Consider the following 26,041-nt stretch of genomic DNA (forward strand, 5'->3'; position numbering starts at 1 on the left):
TAAATAAATGAGTTAGTAGTTATTGTTAAACATATATATCCATATTCTATAAATATAACCAGGGCCAGTAATTTAGTTAACATGTTAAAATGTGATTTTGTTTTAATTTATAGGTACCAAAGATGTACAATGGGAATATGTACATGGTTTATTTGAAAATGCTATTTACGGAGGGCGTATAGATAACTATTTTGACCTCAGAGTTCTTCAATCATACCTGAAACAATTTTTTAATTCTTCAGTAATTGATGTCTTAAACCAAAGAAATAAGAAAAACATTTTTCCATATTCCATATCTCTACCCAAATCCTGCAGTATTTTGGTAAGTAAAATGAATCATTTTCAGTCTTTTACTTGTACCAGATACATCCTTGAATCATTTTTTAAAATTTTATTGGTTCTTCTTAGTTGTACATGACAATAGAATTCATCCTGACATAAAAGCATGGAATAGAATTTATTGTAATTCAGTCCCCAGACTTCCCCTTTCCCTCTCCTCCTCCCACTCCTGTTTCCTTCTCTCTACTCTACGGATCTTTTTACTGTTCGCTTAGTATTTTTTTTTTTAAATTAGTGTCTTGTGAATGTACATAATGGTGAGATTCACTGTGGTATATACATAGTAATGTTAGCTCAGATTCATTCCACTGACTTTCCCCATCCCATCCCTCCTTCTTTCCCTTCAGTTCCCTTTGTCTCCTTCAGTGATCTTTCTTCTATTCTTTTTTTTTAAATAATTTCTTACATAGTTAAACATGTCATTTTTTTCCAAAAGCACAAATAATTACTCATAATACATATTATTTAATTTGTCACATGGCCTGATTCTCTAAACTCTAGTGAAGTGTCTTATAAACTTTTGAGTATTTACTGAAGATAATTTTATCATAGTGACAGTAGGGCATCGTATAGGCAAATCATAAAGAGACTAGGCAGCCCAGGAAAACTAAAACAATGTAGGATTGCTGTGAAGAGCTGAAAAATGGGGTATGCTACTTCCTAGTAGATGTGAATGTACTCTGATGAGGTGAAGAATGGAAAGTGAAAAGGTGTATAGCAGATATCTGCCTTTAGTTTCTGCCATGTAAACTAATGCAAGTCTCAGTATATAAAAGCCATTCACTTTATCTTTTACAGCAACATTTTTGTTTTTGTGTATTTATTTTAGCAACCTATATCTTTTGCCTTGAGTCATCACATGAAAGCCTTTTAGAATACACTCATCTTGTACAGAAACATATTTAACATAGCCCAAAGATTTTAATTCTAGTTTATTTTGTCACAAACCTATATTGGTATACATGCCCTAATATTTTTATAAGCATTATTGTAACATTTCTTCATATATTTTAAAGAGATATATTTGATTATGTAATTATGCTTCATGTTATTTCTCATCCAAATATGTACATATATATTTTTTTTGTGGGGTTGGGAGGGTATACCATTTATTGAATTCAGGTTCACTCAACCACTGAGCCTTTAAGAAAATTCTTTCAATAACATAATTATCAAAAAACATATCTAAAAACCGAAATTAAATATAATATACTTATTAAATATTTTATCTATTATTATATTATTGACTACCCCAGGTGTTTTGTTTTTAAGTTATTTTTAATTTGTTTATTCATTCAATAATATGCATTGTAGTTCTGTTCATTGATAGCCTTGTTCCAAATATTGTGCATACAGCACTGAATATATGATGTTTACTTTATGGTAGAGAACATTAGAGTGAATGACTAGTTTATTGCATAGGTATTTAGTCTATATTTTTTTCAGATAGTGTACTTTAACATCTTCTGCCTGTATTTCAAGCCTGTGTGGAAAAGTAAAATTTATGCAAAATATGCATATCACCTATACATATTGCAGATGCAATGCAATGAATTTTTATACATCAAATACAAGTATAACTACCACAGAAATCAAGAAATAGAACATTAACAGTTCTCCAGAGCCCTCCTCATCTTTTCTTATAGTTACTACCTTTCCTACAAAGGATATATTGTATTAACTTTTGTCAGCCTAAGTTAGTTTTTGCTTATTTTATGCTGTTTATATAAATACACTATAGTGAATATTATGTTGTGTCCAAGTAAGAATACATTAGTCTGGTCTTGTGATTGTAAGTGATTTAGTCAACTTGTCAATATATACTTGTATATAGACAGAAGACAGTCTAGATGAGAAATATTTACAGCTATTTGGAAATAAACCAACTCTACAAAGAGCCATAGTTTTAAATTTATAGGATGATTTATGAGAATTACACTTTAGTTTTCTATCTGAATTAGATAGGAGGATACCAAAAGTCTGCTGGGATGATGAACACACACATACACATAAATATATATTCGTGTACATTGTGATTGAACACTATGAAGAAGTTTACAAATGCTGAGTTAAATTAGAGGAATTTCCAAGTATAGCACGTATGTCCAAAATATGACATATTTATAGGTCGTAAGCTCCCTGGAATCCAGGGATGCCAAGGATGAAAAAGTATGATGAGAAGTCAGAGGACATGTCTCCCTCCTCCTACTCAGCAAATACAGTTTAGATGCATATACAGTACCTACCTTGAAACAGCTTGCCTATTTATGAAAACAAAACAATTCCTATCTTTTAACCAAAATGAATTATTCCTCTTGGTCTGTATTTGATCTTTATCTAAAGTCATAAGTGGATACACATTCAGATGAATACTTGATAAAACAAGCTAATGAAATACTTAGAGTAAATCCTAGGATGAAATAGTAGGGTTAAAATGAATTTCATCATACTTCATCAGCAAACTGAAGACTAACTATGGAATTGCTGTATGATAAAGTGATTTACAAAGCAGGACTAGTGTTACAGTGTGTTTCATAGGTTTATAGCTCTTTAATTTTTTTTTTACTATTCTAACTTAACATAAGCAGACCTGAACTCTTCAGATTGGTCTTTTATAGGTTATGGGGAAAATATTACACTGATTTTCTAAAAACATTTAACATAATTGGGTGTTATGGCACATGCTTGTAATCCTAGCTACTCAGGAGGGTCACAAGTTTGAAGCCAGCTTGGACAACCTGGTGAGACCCTGCCTCAAAATAAACTTTAAAAAAGGATTAGGGGTGTAGCTCTGTGATAGAGTGCTTGCCTAGCATGAATGAGGTCTTGGGTTCAATGCCTAGTGCCATTAAAAACAACAACAGTTCGTCTATTCCTCCCATGCTCCCTCTCCCCATCCCACTATGAATCAGCCTCCTTATATCAAATAAAACATTCGGCATTTGGTTTTTTGGGATTGGCTAACTTCACTTAGCATTATTTTCTCTAACTCCATCTATTTACCTGCAATTGCCGTGATTTTATTCTCCTTTATTGCTGAGTAATATTCCATTGTGTATATATACCACATTTTTAATCCTTTCATCTATTGAAGGGTATCTGGGTTGGTTCCAAAGTTTAACTATTGTGAATTGTGCTGCTATAAACATTGATGTGGCTGTGTCCCTGTAGTATGCTGTTTTTAAATACTTTGGATATAGACCGAGGAGAGGGACAGCTGGGTCAAATGGTGGTTCCATTCCTAATTTTCCAAGAAATCTCCATACTGCTTTCCATATTGGCTGTACCAATTTGCAGTCCCACCAGCAGTGTATGAATGTACCTTTTTCCCCAGTGTATGAATGTACCTTTTTCCCCACGTCCTCGCCAACACTTATTGTTTGTCTTCAATAATAGCTGTCATTCTGACTGGAGTAAGATGAAATCTTAGAGTGGTTTTGATTTGCATTTCTCTAATTGCTAGTGATGATGAACATTTTTTCATATATTTGTTGATTGATTTTGTATCATCATCTGAGAAGTGTCTGTTCAGTTCCTTGGCCCATTAATTGATTGGGTTATTTGTTTTTTTGGTGTTTAGTTTTTTGAGTTGTTTATATACTCTAGAGTTTAGTGCTTGATCTGATATGTGAGGGGTAAAGATTTACTCCCAAGATGTAGGCTGTATGTTCACCTCACAGATCGTTTCTTTTGCTGAGAAGAAACTTTTTAGTTTGTATTCATCCCATTTATTGATTCTTGATTTTATTTCTTGTGCGAACTCTAGATAGGGCAGAGGGGTTAGAGGGGGAGGGAGGGGGCATGGGTTATAAATGATGGTGGAATGTGATGATCATTATTATCCAAAGTACATGTAGGAAGACACGAATTGGTGTGAATATACTTTATATACAACCAGAGATATGAAAATTGTGCTCTATATGTCTAATAAGAATTCTGATGCATTCTGCTGTCATATATAAATAAAAAAATTTAAAAAAGCCAAAAAAAGTATATGGTAAAACTGGAAACAACAATAACCACAAAAAAACACCCAAATTAATATAATATCTTACACATAGTAGACATGGCCACTAAATGTCTTAATCAATTCAAGGTTTTCTTGATTTGGGAGTTTGTGTAGGAAAATATAGTATGAAATTATAGATGCACAAAAAAGTATTGAAAGAACATTTCCTATGAGTTAAAATAAAGACAAAGTGAGATTCTTCATAATGTTCATTCTTTTTGACTTCAGTGGTTATAAATTCAATCTCTAGTTAAATATTTTCTTCTTTTTCTTTATGTTTAGGACTATCGTGCTGTCATTGAAAAACTTCCAGAGGATGACAAACCTAGTTTCTTTGGTCTTCCTGCCAATATTGCTCGTTCATCTCAGCGCATGATCAGTTCTCAGGTAACTTAAGAAAGTATCTACCTTTTAGAAAAATATGACTTTGGAGACTGAATGAAACTAGTTTAAGTTTCATTACTACAAAGCTCACAAGCTTTTATTTAAAACTTTTATATCATTGAATATAACAGATTCCAATTTTACTTTAAATTTTAAAGGAATCAAATTTTTTTCTTAATGTTTATAAAAATTAATAATATAACATCAAATACTGTCATTTTTATTAAAAATATTTTTTGTATTCTTTTGATGTATTTTATGATTACTTTAAATGTAGCATGATTGAATTATTTAATATTGACAATGATTGAATTTAACTAAATTTGATATTTTCATAATAGGTATCAGATACAGATATATAATTTGCAATTGTGTATTAGCTTATAAACAATACATTTATTTCTTATTAATTTACTCATGATTGAACATTATGCATATTTGGAATTTGAATTTTTAAATCACTGAAGCAGAAAAATGTTTGATCTGAAAGATGTATATTCCTGGTCCATCTTAATTAAGAAGATCTAACACTTATTAACCTCCCACTATGTGCCTGAAACTGTTCTAAATGCTTTATACATATGGACTTTAATATTAATACTCTCCCCTTTTAACAGATGAGGAAAATGATACAGATACACACAGAATTATATATTGCAACTTGCCCAAAAACAGAGGTAGTACCAGAATTTAAACTCAGACTGAGTGATGAGGTGATTCTCATCACCCTTTACATACAGCTACTTTTCAGGCATAAATGAATTGCTAAGTAATGTGCACCATTTCAGGGGCATGAAATTTTAAACCATTACATAAGGTTCAATGTGTAATTTGTGCATAGAAAACTCATTTGGCCCTTACTTGTTTCTTTGATTATTTATGGGCATTTTAGTTAGTTTTTATTTTCCTATTTAAATCTACTGTTTTGTATTTTATTGCTATTTTAGCCAACATTTATAAAACTCATTATGTTTCTTTTCTTATTTTATTGTTAACTATCTTGCCTGTATTGAAAATCTAAAATTGTCATATCATTATAAAAAATTAGCACATTATTTATAAAAGCAAGTATAAATGTTCCCAGGAACAAATAATCTCTTCATCTGTACCAACTGACAATATTCTCCAGTTCCTTTTCCCTTTCTTATAACAGTGTCCAATCAAATAGTCCAAAGATAATGTAAAGTCCTGTATGGACTTTACATTTTTATGTATTTTATTTATTTTTATGCAGTGCTGAGGATTAAACTGAGTGCCTCACATGTGCTAGGCAAGCAAGTGCTCTACCACTAAGCTAAAACCCCAGTCCAGTCCTTACATACTTACCATACATGGTTAAACTTGTCATTTCTCTCCATGCTTTTTAGCTTGCCTGAAATAATCCTTATCAGTATTTATACTGATAATATATATGGATTTTTAAAAATATGTGTGAGTGTATATACACATACTGGCTGTTCACAAATATTCTCCTGATATAAAGTAAACTTGAAAGCACTTCATTTAAAAATACATAGCTGGCCGGGTGCAGCTTCCAGCAGCTCGGGAGGCTGAGGCAGGAGGGTTGCAAGTTCAAACCGGCCTCAGCAAAAGTGAGGCGCTAAGCAACTTAGTGAGATCCTGTCTCTAAATAAAATATAGAATAGGGCTGGGATGTGGCTCAGTGGTTGAATGCCCCTGAGTTCAATGCCTGGTACCCGCCAACCAACAAACAACAAACAAAAACATAGCTAAACCAAATTTATTTTTCTCTGGTTTATTTTAGTGTTTAAAATGAAGTGGATTCTATTGTTTGCCAATGTGTGTATATGCACATATATTTTATGTATACATAAAATTTTACATAGTACTTAAACAGAAAAGGTTAAAATAATTAAAAGATCATTAAAAGAATAAGAAGTATTTTACAGAACCCCCCAAATGGTTTACTTTTGGAACCTTATATTAACAGATCCAAAAGCCTTTTTTAAGCTGGCTTCTACAGTTCTAATCTAAGGATAATTCAGCTTCTGGGGGAACTGGATTTAGCATGGCTTGAATTGGATATCTAATGAAAGAAATAGGGTAACAATAGATACAGCTTTAGAGACTTCAGGGAAGTATACAGGAATAAAAATGTAGAATTCCCAGCATTTTTCACTTAATTGAAGGTCAAACACTCACTTACATACACAGCTTCTTTTGCTCTTGGGCCATGTGTGGTTACAAAAGCCAAGGGTATGAGGCTCTTGGTTTATGAGAAACCATATTCTTTGTTTCCTGCTAATCTTTTTTTTTCATTTTAGTAACATAGGTCCCATGTTGGCATACAAATATCAATATATCCCTAGTCTAAGTTGAGTCCCAAACGTCAGAGATTTTCATAGCAAATTAGGCAGATAAAAGCTTCTTTACTTTTGTATTTCTCTAATTGCTAGAAATGATGAAATTTTAAAAATATATTTGTTGATTGATTGTATATCATCTTCTGAGAAGTGTCTGTTCAGATCCTTGGCCTATTTATTGACTGGGTTATTTGTTTTTTTTGGTGCTCTGCTTTTTGAGTTCTTCATATACCCTAGAGATTAGTGCTCTATCTGATGTGTGAGGGGTAAAGATTTGCTCCCAAGATGTAGGCTCTCTATTTACCTTGCAGATTATTTCTTTTACTGAGAAGAAACTTTTTGAGTCCATCCCATTTATTGATTTTTGTTTTATTTCTTGCGCCAAAGGAGTCTTATTGAGGAAGTTAGGGCCTAATCCCACATGATGGAGATTAGGGCTTACTTTTTCTTCTATTAGACGCAGGGTCTGTTATTGTATTCCTAAGTCCTTGATCCATTTTGAGTTGAGTTTTGTGCATGGTGAGAGATAGGGGTTTAATTTCATTTTGTTGCATAAGGATTTCCAGTTCTGAAGACACAAATTGGTGTGAATATTCTTTGTATACAACCAGAGATATGAAAAATTGAGCTCTATATAAATAATAAGAATTGTAATGCATTCTGCTGTCATATATAAATAAAAAAAATTCATTTAAAAAAGTGTTCTGATAAAAGGAGCCCCAGATAGTAAGTAGCCTTGCCCATCAGGTGAGGATATAGCCAGAAGGAGTCATCTATGAACCAGGAAAAAAAGCCATTACCAGACATAAATTTATTCATATTATCTTAGACTTCCCAGACTCTTCAACCATGAGAAATAAACAAATATTGTTTACAAGCAAAAAAACCCACAAAACTTTCTTTACTTAACTGAACACTTTAGTATCTAAGCACATAATATTATGAGAAAATAAACTCTAATGTTATTTTCCCCAACAATCCCCAACAAACAGTATATATTTTTACTTTTTGCTCACTCTAGTTTACCAGATAATTCTCCAAAATTTATTTTACTGTGCTTTAATCTCAACTATTTTGTCTTGCCTTGATATTGAAATTTTTATTAATATTTGTTTGATGAGAAGAAGATAATGTAGTCTTAAAATTTTTCTGGTAATACATACTTTAATACACGTTTTAACTATAGGTCTGTTTCACTACTTTTTAAAAGTTCTTAATTATCATTTTCATACATAGGATGGTTTTCACAGTACAATTATTAAAACCTCTTATTTTTGTAATTACCAATATGTATACATATTTGAACTAAAAAATGACTATGTTTAGAGCATATAATTAGAGGGTTTTTTTATTAGAAGCCACATTTAGAATGTTTGCCTTTATTTGAAAGTGAATATTCAGATATTAAGAAGTCTGACTTGACATCAAATCTGTCATCTTCTTTACACCAAATAAATGTTAAAATACACACTATTTATCATGTACAAGTTCAGAATTGTGAGAACTGTTATTGAAGAAGGTACTCAAAATTTGGACTTTTAAAGATAAACACCAATGCAAAAGCTATGTAACCAATTTTGTACAAATATGAAGGCTTGAAATGAATCTAGTACACCCATACAAGGCAATAACTGTAAGTGGCATTTATTACAAAGTGTTTGTATTACTTATGTATTTATGATGTATGTCAACAGTTATCAGATACTTTTGTGTAATCTGAATCAATATATATGTTCTCATTCATATCAAACAATGTAATATCCCTTTCCTTCTGCTTTTCCACTGAGTTATTAATGCTGTATAGACAGTGTTGCATTAATCAAAATGTAAGTGTCAAAAGAAAGAGATTTTTGCACTTTCATTTTTGATGATGGGGAGATGAAGAGATCAGTTTAATATATTAAATTGACGTAACTATAGGATAGTACTTTTTGAGATGCCCATGGATTAACTGCTTGGACATTATGGTAGGAATTTTTACTAAATAAACAGAGAATTCAGATATAGATTTGATAATGGATTTGGCAAACAGAAAATCCTATCTGGAGAGGAAGCCATGGGAGTCAGAGATTGTTAGAAAACATTGATAAAGCAGAAAAAGATGCTCCCAAAGCAGAATCCCAGTAATTACCTATATTTAACATATATTTAGAGATGAGGTGATATTTCAAAGAATTGTAGCAAGACTGATGTGTGGTCAGAAAATAAGACAACTAGAAGATCTTTAAAGGCAGTGGGAATGTGTGGTGCCAATTGGAGTATGGGGGAGGAGGGCTAAGTGATAATGTGATTAGTACAGTTAATTGTCATTTAGTGGAGTCTTTACTTTTTTCTATTTATAGAACCATATCATCTGCAAACAGGGATAATTTAACATCCATCTTTTCTTTTTTTTTCTTTTTTTTATTGGTTGTTCACAAGATTACAAAGCTCTTGACATATCATATTTCATACATTAGATTGAAGTGGGTTATGAACTCCCAATTTTACCCCAAATGCAGATTGCAGAATCACATCGGTTACACATCCACAATTTTACATAATACCCTATTAGTAATTGTTGTATTCTGCTACCTTTCCTATCCTCTTCTATCCCCCCTCCCCTCCCCTCCCATCTTCTCTCTCTACCCCATCTACTGTAATTCATTTCTCTCCTTGTTTATTTTCCTATTCCCCTCACAACCTCTTATATGTAATTTTGTATAGCAATGAGGGTCTCCCTTCATTTCCATGCAATTTCCCATTTCTCTCCCTTTCCCTCCCATCTCATGTCTCTGTTTAATGTTAATCTTTTCTTTCTGCTCTTCCTCCCTGCTCTGTTCATAGTTGCTCTCATTATATCAAAGAAGACATTTGGTATTTGTTTTTTAGGGATTGGCTAGCTTCACTAAGCATAATCTGCTCTAGTGCCATCCATTTCCCTGCAAATTCCATGATTTTATCATTTTTTAGTGCTGCGTAATATTCCATGGTGTATAAATGCCACATATTTTAATCCATTCATCTATTGAAGGGCATCTGGTTTTTTTTAAATGTTTGGTAGAAATTAGTAAGTCAGCTAGTTCTGGGCTTATCTTTATTGGGAGACTTATTAATGATTCAATTTCATTACTTGCTATTGGCCTATTTAAATTTTATTTTAAGCTTGAATGTTTCAATTTTGTTTGGTCATATGTGTCCCGAAGTTTGTCCCTTCTAGGGTTTCTAGCTTATGGTTTTTCAAAATAATCTCTAATGATCTTTTGCATTTCCATTTTACTGGTTGCAGTGTCTCCTTTTTTCATCCTTAATTTTATTTGAGTTTTCTCTTTTTTTCTGAGTCTAGTTAAAGATTTGTTAATTTTTGTTGATGTCTTCAAAGAACTAAATTCTTTGTATCATTGGTCTTTTGTATATTTCTTTGTTTTTCTTTAGTCCCTCTGTCATTTATTTCTGTTCTGAACTTTGTTATTTCTTCTACTAATTTTCAGATTTGGTTCTTGCTTTAAGTCTTTGCTTTAAGTCCTTAGATTGTTTATTTGAAATATTTCTCTTTTTTGATGTAGGTACTCATTACTATAAACTTCCTCAGTACTGCTTTTGTTACATCCCACAAGTTTGGGTACATTGTGTTTCCATTTTCATTTGGTTTGAGAAATATTTCAACTTCGCTTCTGAATTCATCAGTGACCCACTGTTCAAAAGTATCATTCAGCCTCCATGCATTTGTATAATTTATAAAATTTTTTTGTAGAATTCTGATTTATCTCGTTGTGAACAGAAAAGACAAAGGATTTTAATTTCTTTCCTTTTTTTTTTAAATTTAAGACTTGTTTTGTGGCCTAATATATGGTCTATTATAGAGAAAATTTAATGTGCTAATTAAAAGAATGTGTGTACTATAAATGTTGGTTAAAATGTTTTGGAAAGGTCAGCTAATTCATTGTGATTTTTTTTCTAGTGGGTTTTGTACCTTCATGTGGTTTCATAATAGTAGTCATCTTTTTACCTCTGGATGTAGGACTCTCTGAAGCATGTTCTATAAGTCTTTACTGGTGTTCATGAATTCCTTCAGTTTTAGCTTATCTTCTAAGGTCTTTATTTTTTCATTTCTGTAGAATAACCTTTCTGGGTACAGCAATCTTCACTGACAGTTATTTTCTTTCAGGGCTTTCAGTATGTCATTCCATTCCCTCCTGGTTTATAGGGCTCCTTTTGAAAAATCTGAGTCTAATGGGGATACCCTTAAATACAATTTGGTACTCTCTTCTTGTAGATTTTAAAATTTGTTGTCCTGTACTTTTGACAGTTGGACTTATAATAAGCCATAATGAAGATCTTTTCTATATATGTCTATTTGGGGTCATATATACTTTCTGTACCTGAAATTTATAACTTTCTCGAGATTAGGGAATTTTTCTGCTATTATTTCTTTTACTGGGTTTTCTGTGCCCATAACTTTATTCTCCTTACCTTCTGATATTCTGAAAATGAGAATATTTATTTAAGTGTCCCACAAATCTTGAATGCTGTCTACTTTCTTTTCTTTTCCCTTTCTCTTTTAGCATCTTGTACAGACATTTTAAAATGTCTTTGTTTATCTCATTTTTGTAATTGCTCTTGCCACTACTTTTTGCTTATTTAAATGTTTATTCCAGTTTAAATCCATCTTCTTCATGAAATATTTGTATTGATCCTTTGCAATTTTTCATTTTTACATATGTTCTTCTATCCTATATTATTTACTGCTAGTACATCACTATTGGAATAGTAATTGGAAAGTATAGAAGAATGAAACTACTCCCTGTTTTGAAGCAAGTCAGTTTAGTAGGGAGTGATGTATAAAAAGTCCTACTTGTAATATACATGATAAAGTAGAAACATATATTCTTATATTTAAACACGTATCTTGTGAATGCATCTCTGAGCAAATGTATGCACTTTTCACTTACAATTGCTAAAGATAATTTCTGCATGAATCAGATTGTTTTCATGAAGCTCGTGCAATTAAGACAGTTTGAGTGTATGAGAAACACTTCAAAATTAAGCTGAATTAAGTTCTACTAAGGAAATCTTTAAAGCAGAAATTAAATCCTACTTCTACAGTTTCAGGTTTCGAGATTTTACCTTTTTGATAGTAAAAGTAAGTTTTAATTCCTGTAGCTTATTTTGTTAAAACGTAAGAAAATGAAAACTGAACAATCAAGTTTAACATTTATAATTGTATTCTTTTATCATTTGAGCCCTAAGCTGTTATCATAAATGCATCTTTATTTACCAAGATGGGACAATATCTTCTTTAGTGAATATATGTTAATTTTTATCATCCCAGATATATAAAACACTTAAGATAGTACTCAATAAATAGTAGATCCTATTTTGTGAGGTTCTGCTAGGTTATTAATAACAATGCTATTCTTCTGCATCTCCTTTACATCCCCTTGTACCATAATTGGCCATTGTAGTATTATCTCTCTGATAAAGGTAACATGTGACACCAGCAGTGAGTAACTGAGATAAAATGGGACACTTTTCATTAGATTAGATAAATGGGACTGTTTGTTTAATAAAATCTATTTGATGATGGTTATAATAAAGTCTATTTCATTATGGTTATAATTGGAGTGAAAGAAGAAAGACCATATTAATTCAATAAAAAGTGAACTTTAGGGATGTTGAGTGCTTGAAAGAGCATTGTTTCTACTCTTACAATAGAGTCCAAACTACAAATTTGTGACTGTTTAAAAAAAAAAAAAACTATCAGTGAGGAGACTGCAGGGCAACAACTTAACTGAAATCAAAGGAGATACAGCTACCTACAGAGAATTAATAAAATATTTCTACAATTAAGTCAGATGTACCCAGGCACTTATGTGAGTTCAACTAGAACAGTTAACAGGTTGGTCATGGCTAAGTGCAGGCTGCTAGGGTGAATTCTTGCCTTCTCACGTGCTTTTTCAATATAAACGTTTGTCTGATGAGAGAACTATGAAACTGCTTTATTGGTGGAGGCCAAAGGAAGAGGAACACCTCACTTGGGGAGGTGGAAGTGCATGAAACTCTGCCCCTACCCTAAATAAAGGAACTTTGAAGCTCCCACTTTAAAAAAAAAAGGCATCTGTAGAGAATTATTTTATTAGAGAATTATAATTTCTCATTATATTTGGGTTAATTTTGACAAAATACATTAAGGAATTTAATTTCAACCTTATTTCCCCCTTTTCCTCCCTCTCCCCATCCCCTATTTTCCTTTCTCTACTAAACTTCCTTTTTTTTTACATATACATAAAGTTGAAATTCCCCTTGATTCTTTATATAAGAATATAACAGTTTTGTTAGATTAATTTTATTTATCTTCCCCTTTCCCTGCCTTCTTTCCTCACTCTTGTCCTTCTACTCCAGTGATCTCTGTATTTTTATGATATCTGATCCCCTCCCCAACTGCTTTCTTTCCCTTATTTTGTTCTGGCTTCTCATATGAGAGAAAACATTCAACTATTCATTTTCTGAGTCTGGGTTATTTCACTTAGCATGATTTTCTCCATTTCTGTCCATTTACTGGTAAATGCCATTATTTCATTCTTCTTTATGTCTGAGTAAAACTCTCTCTGTGTGTGTGTGTGTGTGTGTGTGTTTCTATATACATATATCACATTTTCTTAATTCATTCATCTATTTTTTGGGGAGAGTGTACCAAGGATTGAACTACTCAGGGACACTTGACCACTGAGCCACATCCCCAGCCCTATTTTGTATTTTATTTAGAGACAGGGTCTCACTGAGTTGCTTAGTGCCTCGCTTTTGCTGAGGCTGGCTTTGAACTTGAAAACCCCCTGCCTCAGCCTCCTGAGGTATTGGGATTACAGGCATGTGCCCCAACGCCCTGCTTTAATTCATTTATCTATTGATGGATATATGGTTTGATTCCAAAACTTCGCTCTTATGAATTTTGTGGCTTTAAACATTGAGGTGGCTGTATTGCTATAATATACTGATTTTTTAATTTTTTTGATAAATACTGGATCATATAATGGTTCATTTATTAGTTTGTTGAAGAATCTCCACACTGCTTTCCAGAGTGGTAATACTAATTTGCTGTCCCACCACCACCAACAATGTAAGAGAGTACCTTTCCCCCCACCCCCGATATCCTTGCCAGCATTTATTATTGTTTGCATTCTTGATTATTGCCATTCTGACTGGAGTGAGATGAAATCTTGGTATTTTGATTTTCATTTCCTTGATTGCTAGAGATGCTTAACGTTTTTTCATATATTTATTGACCATTTGTGTTTCTTCTTTTAAGAAGTTTCTGTTAAGTTCTTTTGCCCTTTTGTGTACTGGGTTATTTGTTTTTTTGGTATTGTTTTTGAATTCTTTATATATCCTGGATAATAATCCTCTGTCATAGGACTAGCTGGCAAAGATTTTCTCCCATTTCATTGGCTCTTTTTCACCCTTTTAATCATTTCCTTTGCTGAACAGAAGCTTTTTAATTTGATGGCATCACTCATATTAATTTTTTTATTTTAATTCTTGAGCTTTAGGGATTTTGTTGAAGAAGTCAGTGTCTGCACCTATATGATGAAGTATTGACCCCGTTTTATTCTAACAATTACAAGGTGTCTGGTTTAATTCCTAAGTCTTTGATCCATTTCAATTTTAGTTTTGTGCAAGATGAAAGATAGAGGTCATTTCATTTTTCTACATATAGCTAACCAGTTTTCCTAGCATCATTTGTTAAAAATCCTATCTTTTCTCCAAAATATTTTTTGGCACCTTTTTCAAGTATCAGATGATTATAAGTATGTGGAATTCTCTGTGTCTTCTATTATGTTCCAGTGGTCTTTGTGTCCTGCTTTTCTTTTCTTGCTTAGTATTACTTTGGCTATCTGGGTCTCTTATTCTTCCAAATGAATTAAAAAATTGTTTTTCTAATGGTGTGAAGAATGTTATTGGTATTTTGGTGGGATTGCATTTTAGTAGCATAGCCATTTTGACAAGAAAGTAGGAGGACTTTCCATCTTCTGAGGTCTTGAATTTATTTTCTTTAGTGTTCCATAGTTTTCATAGTAGACTTCATTGACCTTCTTGGTTAGATTTATTTCCAGGTATTTTATTTTTTTAGGTAATTGTGAATGGGGTGGTTTTCCTGACTTCTTTCTCAGTTAAGTCATTGTTGGAGTATAGACAAACAGTTGATTTAAGTGTTCATCGTATATCATGCTCCTTTGCTAAATTAATTTTTCAGCTCTAGAAGTCTTCTGGTAGAATCTTCTGTGTCTTCTAGATATAGGATCATACCATTGGCAATTGGTAATAATTTTACTTTTTTTCCCCCCATTTCTGTCTTTTAAATTTCCTTCTCTTGTCAGATTGTCCTGGCTAGAGTTTTGAGAACTATATCGAATATAACTGATGTGAGTGAACATCCTTGTCTTGTTCTTGATTTTAGAGGAAATGCTTTCAGTATTTTTCCATTCAGTATGATTTTAGCTTTGGGTTTTTAGGTATATCTGAAAATCTTTATATATCTTTATAATGTTAAGGTAACCTTCTTCTTATATATCTTTGTATATCTTTATAATATTAAAGTAACTTTCTTCTATCCCTAGTTTCTCCAGGATTTTTAACATGAACAGTTGCTGTATTTTATCGAAGTCCTTTTCTGCATCTATTGAGCCAATCGTATAATTCCTGTTCTTCTATTTAAGTGGTGAATTAGATTTATTTATTTGAATGTGTTGAGCTAGATTTTCATTCCTGGGATGAAACCAGCCCACTGATCATGGTATATTATTTTCTAAATATATTTTTGAATACAGTTGGCTAATATTTCTTTAAGGAATGTATCTCTTTGTTCATCAGAGATATTGTGTTCAACATATTGTTGGAGATCATCAAGGAATTTCAAATGCAAGAGTTAAGTCAGTATTAGTTACTTAAAATTACTTTCATTTTTATTTTGTTTTTGAGATGGGGGAGTCTCACTGTGTTGTCCAGGATAGTCTTAAACTCAGCTCAAGCAATTCTTCTACCTCGGATTCCCTACTATCTGGGATTCTAAACTTGTGCCACTATGCCTGGTTCACAGTGACATAATGTATTTGATGTTGATATTTAATTTGAATTAATGAAAGAAAAAATTACAAAAGAGCAACTGAGATAACCATCTTGATAATAAAAAGAGAAGATTTAATTTATGTGGAGTTACTAGAAAACCCAAAAACCACATCTTATGTTTCAAAATAACAACCAATACTCTTTATAATCAAGCTCTGTCCTAAGATTATACTTTTTAATCAGAAAAGACTATTACAAAAACCAAATAGTCCTACCTTATTCACCTTGAAGAATTTGGAATTGGAATTATGTCTTCAGTTCAACTTAGCAATATATATTGGCTATATATATATATATATATATATATATATATATATATATATATATACTACATAGCTTCTTTGGATTATAGCACCTTTGTCATTTTATGATTTATTTCCTTAGATCAATGTTAATATTTCTCTTATAGGAAAGAAGCAGAAGGAATAGATAACTTACAAGTTGATAGGAGGTTGGTAGGAAGTCCTGATCTGTTAAATGATTGTAGAACATTGTCCGTAGGCTTTTTTTTTTTTCTTTTGCTGGGGATGTATTATTGCTAAACATAATGGTGAAATTTGTTGTAATGAATTTGTACATACATATCATATAATTATATAATTAGGCCAATATTATTCCCTGGTACTTCCCTTCTTCTCCCTGGGTCCCACAGAATAGAGACTAACAGTCTTCTTTTGATTTTCATGAATCCCTTGTCACCTTTCTTTTCATTTTTCCTCTGTAGCCTCCACATGAGAGACAACATATGACCCTTGACATTATGAGTTTGGCTTATTTCGCTTAACATAATGTTCTCAATTTTCTTATAAATGACATATTTTCATTTTTCTTTAGGGTTGAATAAAAAACTCCATTGCATATACATACTATATTTTTTTTACCTGTTCATCCATTAATGGACTCCTATATTGGTTCCGTAGTTTGGCTTAATGCTACAAACATGGACAAAATAAAATATTCTGATTTTACTTCTTTAGGATAGGTAGTGATATAGCCAGGTCATATGATGATTCCATTGCTAGTCTTTTGAGGAACAGCCATACTTATTTCCATAGTGGTTGTACTAATTTACAATCTTACCAATAATGTAAAATCATTCCTTTTTCTTCATATCATCTCCAGCATTTGTTATTGTTTGTATTCTTGGTGGCTGCCATTCAAAGTGGAGTGAGATGAAATCCAAGTTTAGTTTTGATTTGCATTTCTCTAATTGCTAAAGATGTTAACATTTTTTGTATTTTTGTTGGCCATCTGTATTTTTTTTTCAGAAGTATATGTTTAGTTCATTATTAATTGGGTTATTTGGTTGTTTTTGTTGTTGTTGTTTGAGTTCTTTATATATCCTTGATAGTAATCCTCTGGCAGAAGAGTAACTAGAAATATATTCTCCATTTTTGGTTTGTGTTTTCACGTTCTTAACTGTATCCTTTGCTGTGGAGAAGCTTTTTATTTTGATACCATCCTATTTCTTAATTCTTGGTATTATTTCTTGAGCTTTAGGAGTCCAATTAAGAAAATTGTTGCCTGTGCCTATATTGTTGGAGTGTTGACCCTATGTGTTCTTCTAGGAGTTGCATAGTTTCTTGTCTAATTCCTAGGTCTTTGATCCATTTTGAGTTGACTTTCACACAAGGTAAAAGGTAAGGATCTAGTCTTATTCTTCTACATATAGTCAGTCTTCCTAGTACCATTTGATAAAAGCCTGTTTTTTCTCCAGTGTATGTTTTTGGCATGTTTTTGACTGTATAATTCTTTGGTCCCTAATGTTTTTGCAACACAGATCCACTTGCCCTGGTTTATGTTATGTTTCAATTAAAGGCTTCTGCTAGATTCAAAAGTGGATGTATGAAGCCAGTGCTGTGACACAACCTGTAATCCCAGTCACTTGGGAGGTTGGGTCAGGAGGATTGCAAGTTCAAACATAGCCTCAGCAACTTCACGATGTCCTAAGCAACTTAGCAACACCCTGACTCCAAGTGAAAAATAAAAAGGTCGGAGGATGTGGCTCCGTGGTTAAGCATCCTGGGTTCAGTCCTCAGTTCATAAAAGAAAAAGTACATCTATGAAAAATCTAGAAGCTGTAGGGAAATTGTAACCTAAGAAAAAGGAAAAAATAGGATGTTTGGTGGGGAGAATATTCTTAGTCAGGGGGTTAATAGAGAGGACAAAATCTATCTCACTTTCATTTGTGACAAACAGCCATTATCAGTCAGATAGCTATAGGTAGTTATTTTGGTTCTAGAGTATATCTAGTGTCATATTCTTAATCTCTGTTTATCATGGCAGTGATTTTGATGTGTTTTATGCTCCTTGTAATACGCTTTATTTCATTTAAATTTCAGAATAATTTTGTGATATAGGTATTATTATTGAACTCATTTTATACTTAAAAAAACTGCCCAAGGAGGTTATTTTTCCTGAGATCAATTTTTAGTGATTTACTGAACTAGACCTTAAGTGTGTAACTGCTAGTTCTTAATGACATGCTGATAGAGCAAGAACAAATCACTAATTTGGGGCTTTCTTGTGTTTATGTTCAATAGTTTATTCTATAGAGGCTTTACTTTCACATCGTCTCTGTTATAGCAGGAAAGAAACAAATCTCTTGCTGGGCAAAAGTAATTGTTAAAATAGTTTATTTATTTATTTTTTGGTATTATCATTTGTTGATCATTATCACTTTTTATCTAGGAACTAAAGTCAAGCTTTATTGCAAATATGTATTTTGATGTATTATAGACAGGGTAACTCAGAAGAAAAATAAACAAATTAACAAAATATTTATAAAATTTGGAAAATATAAAGAATCTTGATATTGAATATTTTATAGTCAATTTAACTACCTATAAAGCCTTATCCTTGACTTTATAATCACTGATCCTTTAAAATATAGAAAATATAGATATTCCTTTAGTATACTTAAAATTGTTGTAGAGAAGTAAAATTTTGGATAAAAATGGATATTTTTGCATTTATTGAAATTTTTCATTACTTTGGTATTAGTCAAAGTATCATCATACAGTATAGCAAATTTTCATTAAAAAGCTAAGCAGAATTTGTATTCATTGCTGATCTGAATAGTTTGGTATCTGGATATATTTAATTCCTGTGATGTCTTAATCTTTTAGAGTTTAAGCTCTATTAAAGAGCAGCCATCATAACTATTACCTGGCCAAAATATTCAAAATCCATCAGCTGCACTAGCCATTAGTGCTAATGAAGATTAGGTAGTTATTAGAACTGTTTAGTTCACTCTGCTACATTAACCGCTGAGCCACACCCCCAGCCCTTTTTTATATTTTATTGGGGTTGGGGTTGTGGCATAAAAAAATAGCTTAAAAAACAAATAATAGTTGTAAAGCAAGTAAATATGACAATATGAAGAATGGAGAAAGCCTATAATATTTATAAGGTTTTGGGAGTTAAAATTGCAACCAGAATTTGGACACTAGGTATATCAACTCAATAAGGAACATTTCGGTTCATTTTGTATTTACATGTCTTGGTTTGTTTGGGGCTATTTGTTCCCTTGCTTTTTAATGTTGTGTGTCTACCCATCTAACACTATGGGTCTAAGGCAGTAGAGTTTCTCCCCTGTAGATTTAATGTTCCTGAAGATTTCTAGTACTGCACTATTTAGGAGCAGACAAATAATATAAATAACCAATGCAAACAATATACAGCATTAAACCAAATATTTCCTGCTATGAAGACTACAACATTAATTGTCACAATAAACAAATACTATGATCAGTTATTGCCTACAACAAAAACAGTAAGTTTGGAAAATAGTTTACAATTTCAAATTATGGACAAAGAGAATAGAAGTGGTTTAGGATGTGATGATTATGAGGGTAGGAGAGAGAAGATACAAGTAAAAAGTGAAAGGATGAGTGAAAGAAAGAACAACAGAGATTGTTAGCAGAAGCAAAGAGAGAAAGAGAATCAAGGGAAAGAGGTAAGTGAGAGAAAAAAATACACCAGGTAAAAATTTTAAAAGTTAAAAATAGAAATGAAAATAATATAAAACAAAACTGAAAGATAATAATCAGATATCCTAGCCCTCAAAATACTGCTCCATGAAAAATAAATGACTTCAAAAATGCTAGAAAAGAGAAAATAATGAATATGAATACATATAAATGTAAATGGAGGTCACAATTAAATGGAGGAAAAAGAGAAAGAAAAAAGATCTGGATGAAAGGTAAACAATTATTTCTGTTGGAGTTCAGAAGATGTTCAACTTCCCTTTTCTGCAGTGCTAGGTGCAGTGATCCAGAGTGGGTTGCTTTCTCCACCCTGAGTGTGGGGTTGTTGGAGTGAGAGAAGTAATTGTGTAGACAGAATTCCTAGAGGCCAGATTTAGGTCTAGGTAGGCTCTAGGTTCTTTGCTGAATGCCAGTTGGCCTGTAGATTTTAAATCAGTGTACCTTCAGGGCCCAGCAGTTGCTGGAAGGCTGTACCCCAGGATTCTTCCCAGGGTTCCACTTGTGTGGTAGAGGAGACAATTTTTAGTCCATTATATCAGCTGTGAACCCCATGTTTCCTGGTTTCAGATTGTGTCTCTAAATTCAATCTCTCCTGCTCCGACCCTTTTAAATTCCTGTACAAGTCCCATCTGGTCCTGCGAGCAGATTGGAGGGGAGGGGTGAGTTTTCACAAGCAGTAGTCAGTGTTTAAATCTCTGTCCAGGTTTATTTTCTCCTTTTCAGTTAGGCACACTCTATGTCAGGATATGTGGGTTTTCCAGGCCCTGTATTTTGGGTGAAACTCAGGTTTGCCAGCCCCTGCACAGATTGGTTCTTTCCTCTGTCCTCCACAGGCTGTCAGGAGGCGTGGAGTTTCTTTCCCACACAGGGATATTGTGCAGTGTGTCTTTCAGTTTAGTAGGGCAGTGTCTTTGATCTCTAAACTCTTTGTACCCAGACAAGCTTCAGGCCTCCAAAAAATGTGGGATTCTTTAATTCTATATCCCTCTACTTTGCTTGCGGAAGGACCACTCTGGCTATTGCATCAGGCTGAGGCAGCAGCTATGGTGCTAGGGATTCCTTCCTTATTATATCCAATTTCTTGAGTCCCCAATCTGCTTTGAATGTCCAGTATTAAATTCCAGATTCCAGTAAAGTCCCCCCTCCCCCCACTTTTTGTTCATCCAGCTTGTGAGAAGGTGCCTGTTTTCTTGGTTTCATGCCACAGAGAAGCCAAGAAGGGGACCTTCTCTATTCTGCCATCTTGAAACTCCACATGCATAGTTAATTTAAGGTCAACTTTAAGTTTTTATAACCTTGGGCGATATGTTGGTGGGTGATGTTGGCCATCTACAATCTGTTACAGTTAGAAGAAATTGAAGATAACACTTTATGTTAGTATTCTAAATGATGTTAAATATGAACATCAGATTTTTTTCTACAATCCTGTCAGAATAAAGTTGCATTTTCCTCAGACTGTAGGCTCAGAATTAAAATATAATTTAGCAATATATTGTACTGGTGAAACAGATTTTAGAAATAAGTTATTCAAAATTTATTTAGGGATATTGTGTTCCTAAGGTCATACATGCCTAACAGTAAGTGTAGCATATAGGCCAGTTTTCTTGAATTACGAAATTCATACTATTGCAACCCATGGATTCAGATCTATAAAATATTTTTTTCTCTCTCAAATGAGTGCTCTACATTTAGGAATTTTCTGGAATTTGGTAACTCTTTATTTTGTTCTTCCATTTAAAATAAAGTATTTTCCTCATACTTAGTTTGTATTTTAGTTTATGATTATAAGAAAGAAATGTTGTATTATTGAATTATCTTATTTAAGACTTCAACAGTTTCAAACTGATTTGTAGACTTAATAAATTTAAGGAAATGATAAAGCGCAGAAGATAGCAAGATTATTCCATCACTTTCCTTTTTTTTTTTTTTTAAAGAAATCAGTGAATCTCTTTTTAAATTTTTGTGCATCTTATCAGGATCCAGTGTAATTTAGAAAAGTGTTTTAACAGTCCTTTGACTTTACACTTAGAAGCACTTAAATCTTTTTTAGATATAGTCAATGAAGGTCAGACCTCTGAGCACAGACTTGTATATGATCTTCGGCCAGTCCAACGCTATACAGAAAATAAGATAGCATTTTTGAATTCCATAGCTTGTATTAGAAATGTTTCCTCCAGTCACTTCAAGTAACTCAAAATGAAATCATTCATTACAGAGGTCTACAAGTGCTCAGGCCTTCCGCTTCCTCATTGCCTTTGTCTTCAAATCATCTTCCCCTTACAAGTTGTTGGAGCTACAATGGCCACATATTCCTTGAGCTTCTGCCTAAGATTATTTAAACTTCCCATAACCTTCACCTAGACTTTCATCCCTGGATATCTGTATCTGTGACACTCTTCAGGTCTCTGAATATTACTGTATCAGATGGTCCTTTAAGAATGTATATAAAATACATTCTTAAACATTTAATGCTATTTACTCCTCTTAACTGTCTCTTTTTTCATAAGACTGATGAAAGTCTGTGTATTCTTTTGATTTTGACTTTTTACTGTATTTTGAAAATATATATAATATATAAAAATATTTGTTGTATTAATATATAATTAAAACCTTATAGGCATGATATAATTAAACCCATGAGCCAATAACTTAACCCAAGACAGAGGTGTCATGGTAACTGGTATCAACTTGCCGATTCTTGCATACATTTGTGCCTAAATATATTTTTTGTTTGCTTCTTTTTTGAATTCTATAAAACAGTATATAGTATGTGATATTCTAGGACTTGCTATTTTTCTCCAATTCTGTTTTTCTAAGATGTATTTATGCTGTTTTTTTAAAACTGTAGTTTTATTCTCCACTATTACTGTGTGACATTTCATTATGAAAATATTATATCTTTTTTTAACCCAGTTCCCTATTGATGGGTGTTTGAGTTACTGTAGTTTTTATTTTCTCGGGGGAGGGGGTAGGTTATTAAAACAGCGATCCCATGAACATTTGTGGTTGTATTTCCTGATACAAATATTTAGGGATTTCTCTAGAGCATATATTTAGGAATACAACTATTGTGTCAAATTGTTTTTAGTGTTTATATTAACTTTTGTATCAGCAATCTATAGTATCAACATTCTCTTAATTCTATTCTTAGGATTTTTTGATGCCTTCAATTTTGCAAGTTAGTCTGGTGGGTTATATCTCTTTGTGGCCTTAATTAGCATTTTGATTACTAAAAGGACAATATTCATATGTATATGAACCATTTCTGCTTTTTTAATTGGAAAGACAGCAGTGAGGCAGATTTGCCATAACACAGTGAGGAAGAGGAAGAGTAGTGGAATATGAGGCTGTAAGTCACCTATGATGGAGAGTGCTAGAGGTACTAGATAAATTGAGCCTGTGAGCCATGGAAATAACCAAATGTCTTTGGCAGTGTATAGCTTGTAGAGAACAGACAACAGAGATAGTAAGATTTAAGAGACAGAATTTGTTTACGGTAGGCCAATGCTATTGCTCAAAAATGGTGGCAGGTTCTGGGAGGCAATTGTTATTGATCAAATATATGACTAACTTCCGTTCTCGGAAATTTTTATGTCTTTTTCTAGAAGAGCTACATATTTTTATTTTATTCCTAGCTACCTATTTTTTTCCTGAGCATGAAGTTCCAGAACTTTATTATTTTATCTTAGACTCAATACCAGTTTCATAGCAAAATTCTTAAAATGTGTTATAGTTATTCTTAAAAATTATTTTTTCTGTTGTCAAAGATTTGAGGATTAATTGTTAGTATAATAATTTTAGCAACATTGCATTGAACAACTTTATGAAGCCAGCAGCTGTGATTACTCATATTCAGCAGCTGCAGTTATCCTGACTCAAATGATTTTTCATCAGTTATTAGAAAAGTTACAAATTTTTGGTAAATTCACTAAATCAGAAAGTTACACTTTTCTTTCAGATATTCTTCTATTTCAACATGTTAACTTATATTTTGGGAACATAGTTATTAACTACTTTGCCAATAACTCAATCAGTAGTAGGAGATAATATAGATGTACTGTTATGCCTGGTGTAATAACTTCTATCCTCTAGGCAAATATGAATTTAAGTACTTCTCATATTTTGAGACAATTTAAGACAAAAGCACATAGATTAGATGACATTATTGGTTTAATTTGTAATGTATGCAATTATTTACATTCCTTTTTAACACTTATACAACAATAATAACATTAATTTATTCTAAACTTGGTTTTTAAACTATAATATGTTATCATTTAGTAAGATATTTAAAAGTCTCTTACTTTAAAAATAGCAATTAAAGGGAACAATTAAGTACTTATCTTTATTTTGTGAATATACTTCATGGTAATGAAAGAAATGTTGATGGATGAAAAAAGGCTCCCTTATTGAGTGTTTCTAGATAATATGTATGGAAGGAATGATAGAATTTGAAAAATCATTTTATAAACTCTTATAAAATAAGATAGTTTTCAATGATTGAACCCCATTACTTGGAAGATTAATGAGAAAATTTGTAAAAGAGGGATAAGTTTTCACCACTTTTACCTAGTGATCAGCATCACAAAGAAGAAGCATTCAGATTCTGTGCCTCCTGATATGATGCAATGTAAAGTAGTTTTTTAAAGGTGAACCTGAATCCAATCCAGATTTACAATTACCTTCTCATTAATAGGAAACATAGGAGTAAGTGAGTAAATTAAATGACACCACAGGATCTAGGAGGTGGGAAATTTTGCTCGATAATTGATACAGTTTAATCAGTAGGTTGATGGCATACCGAGAGAGAGAGAGAGAGAGAGAGAGAGAGAGAGAGAGAGAGAGAGAGAGAGAGATAGGGCGAGAGAGAGAGAGAGAGAGAGAGAGGGCAGAGGAACTGCTCTATATTAAAAATGTACCAAATGTAATAGCAACTATATGACCTTTTATGAATTCTGATTTTATTAATCCAATGACAGTTAATTTTGAGACAATCAGGGAATTTACATAGGTACTGGATATTATATGAGATTTTTTTGTTGTTGTTGGGAGAAAATGCCATTGCAATTATGTCCTTTATGAGGGGAGAGGAGTCTGGGATTTGTTTTAAAACATTCAATGAAAAAATAACATTCAAGGAATAATAATAGAGACAATAGAAATGAATGAGGCAAGTGAAGGAAAATGTTGAAAACTCTTGGATTCATGTGATGGATATCTTCATATGTTTGAAAATGTTTATATCAAAATTAATTTTTAAAAGTTCAGAAATGTTATGAATATGTACATGTGTCTTCTTGACCTTGTCATCCAATTAAATGTAGACAGCTTTCAGTGTCTTCCTTCTTAAAAGTGTTAGTGGAGACAGCATGCCCCTACTAACATAGATGTTGAAAGTGACAAGTACTCACTCTCTTAACCCACCCCACAGTTGGAGAATAGGCATGGCTGACTTCCTCCCCAGCTTGTGACTATGGAACTAGTGAATCAAGGAGCAGTTTGCATTCCTGTCTTGAAAGGTAGTTACAAACTAATTACACTGCTAAAAGGCAGCAGAATTGGGGAGGGACGATTAGAGATAGGATTACTAAATGATAAGAGAAAACTGCCTCTGTGTTCACTGGCAGCATCAGGTGTTTCTTTTTTTATTTTCCCCCACCAGAAGAACCAGTATTTTAATTGGCCCTAAGCCTACTTGTAACTTTCCTGGTAATTCTATGTACTGCCTAGTATGTTTTAATAATTCTTTATTGAGGTTAACTGATATTCAGTAAACAGCACATGTTTAGACTGTATAATTTGAGTAGGTTGAATATATGTATATGCTTGTGAGACCTTTACCACACAAAGATAGTGAACATTCCTATCACCCCTAAAATTTTCTCTTAGCATTT

General features: G+C 32.5%; 1 protein-coding gene across 2 annotated transcripts in view; it reads left to right on the forward strand.

The window, feature by feature from the left end:
- Positions 1-26,041, forward strand: part of Dync2h1 (dynein cytoplasmic 2 heavy chain 1) — a 334,173-nt gene that overhangs the window by 216,427 nt on the left and 91,705 nt on the right. For both annotated transcript variants that reach the window (XM_026392460.2, XM_026392459.2), the window contains 2 exons: positions 114-322; positions 4,631-4,735. In XM_026392460.2, the coding sequence (XP_026248245.2) occupies positions 114-322; positions 4,631-4,735 (314 nt within the window). The remainder of the gene's footprint in view (positions 1-113; positions 323-4,630; positions 4,736-26,041) is intronic.

Source organism: Urocitellus parryii, chromosome 4 (genome assembly GCF_045843805.1).
Source record: "Urocitellus parryii isolate mUroPar1 chromosome 4, mUroPar1.hap1, whole genome shotgun sequence".
In the NCBI taxonomy this organism is placed as follows: Eukaryota; Metazoa; Chordata; class Mammalia; order Rodentia; family Sciuridae; genus Urocitellus; species Urocitellus parryii.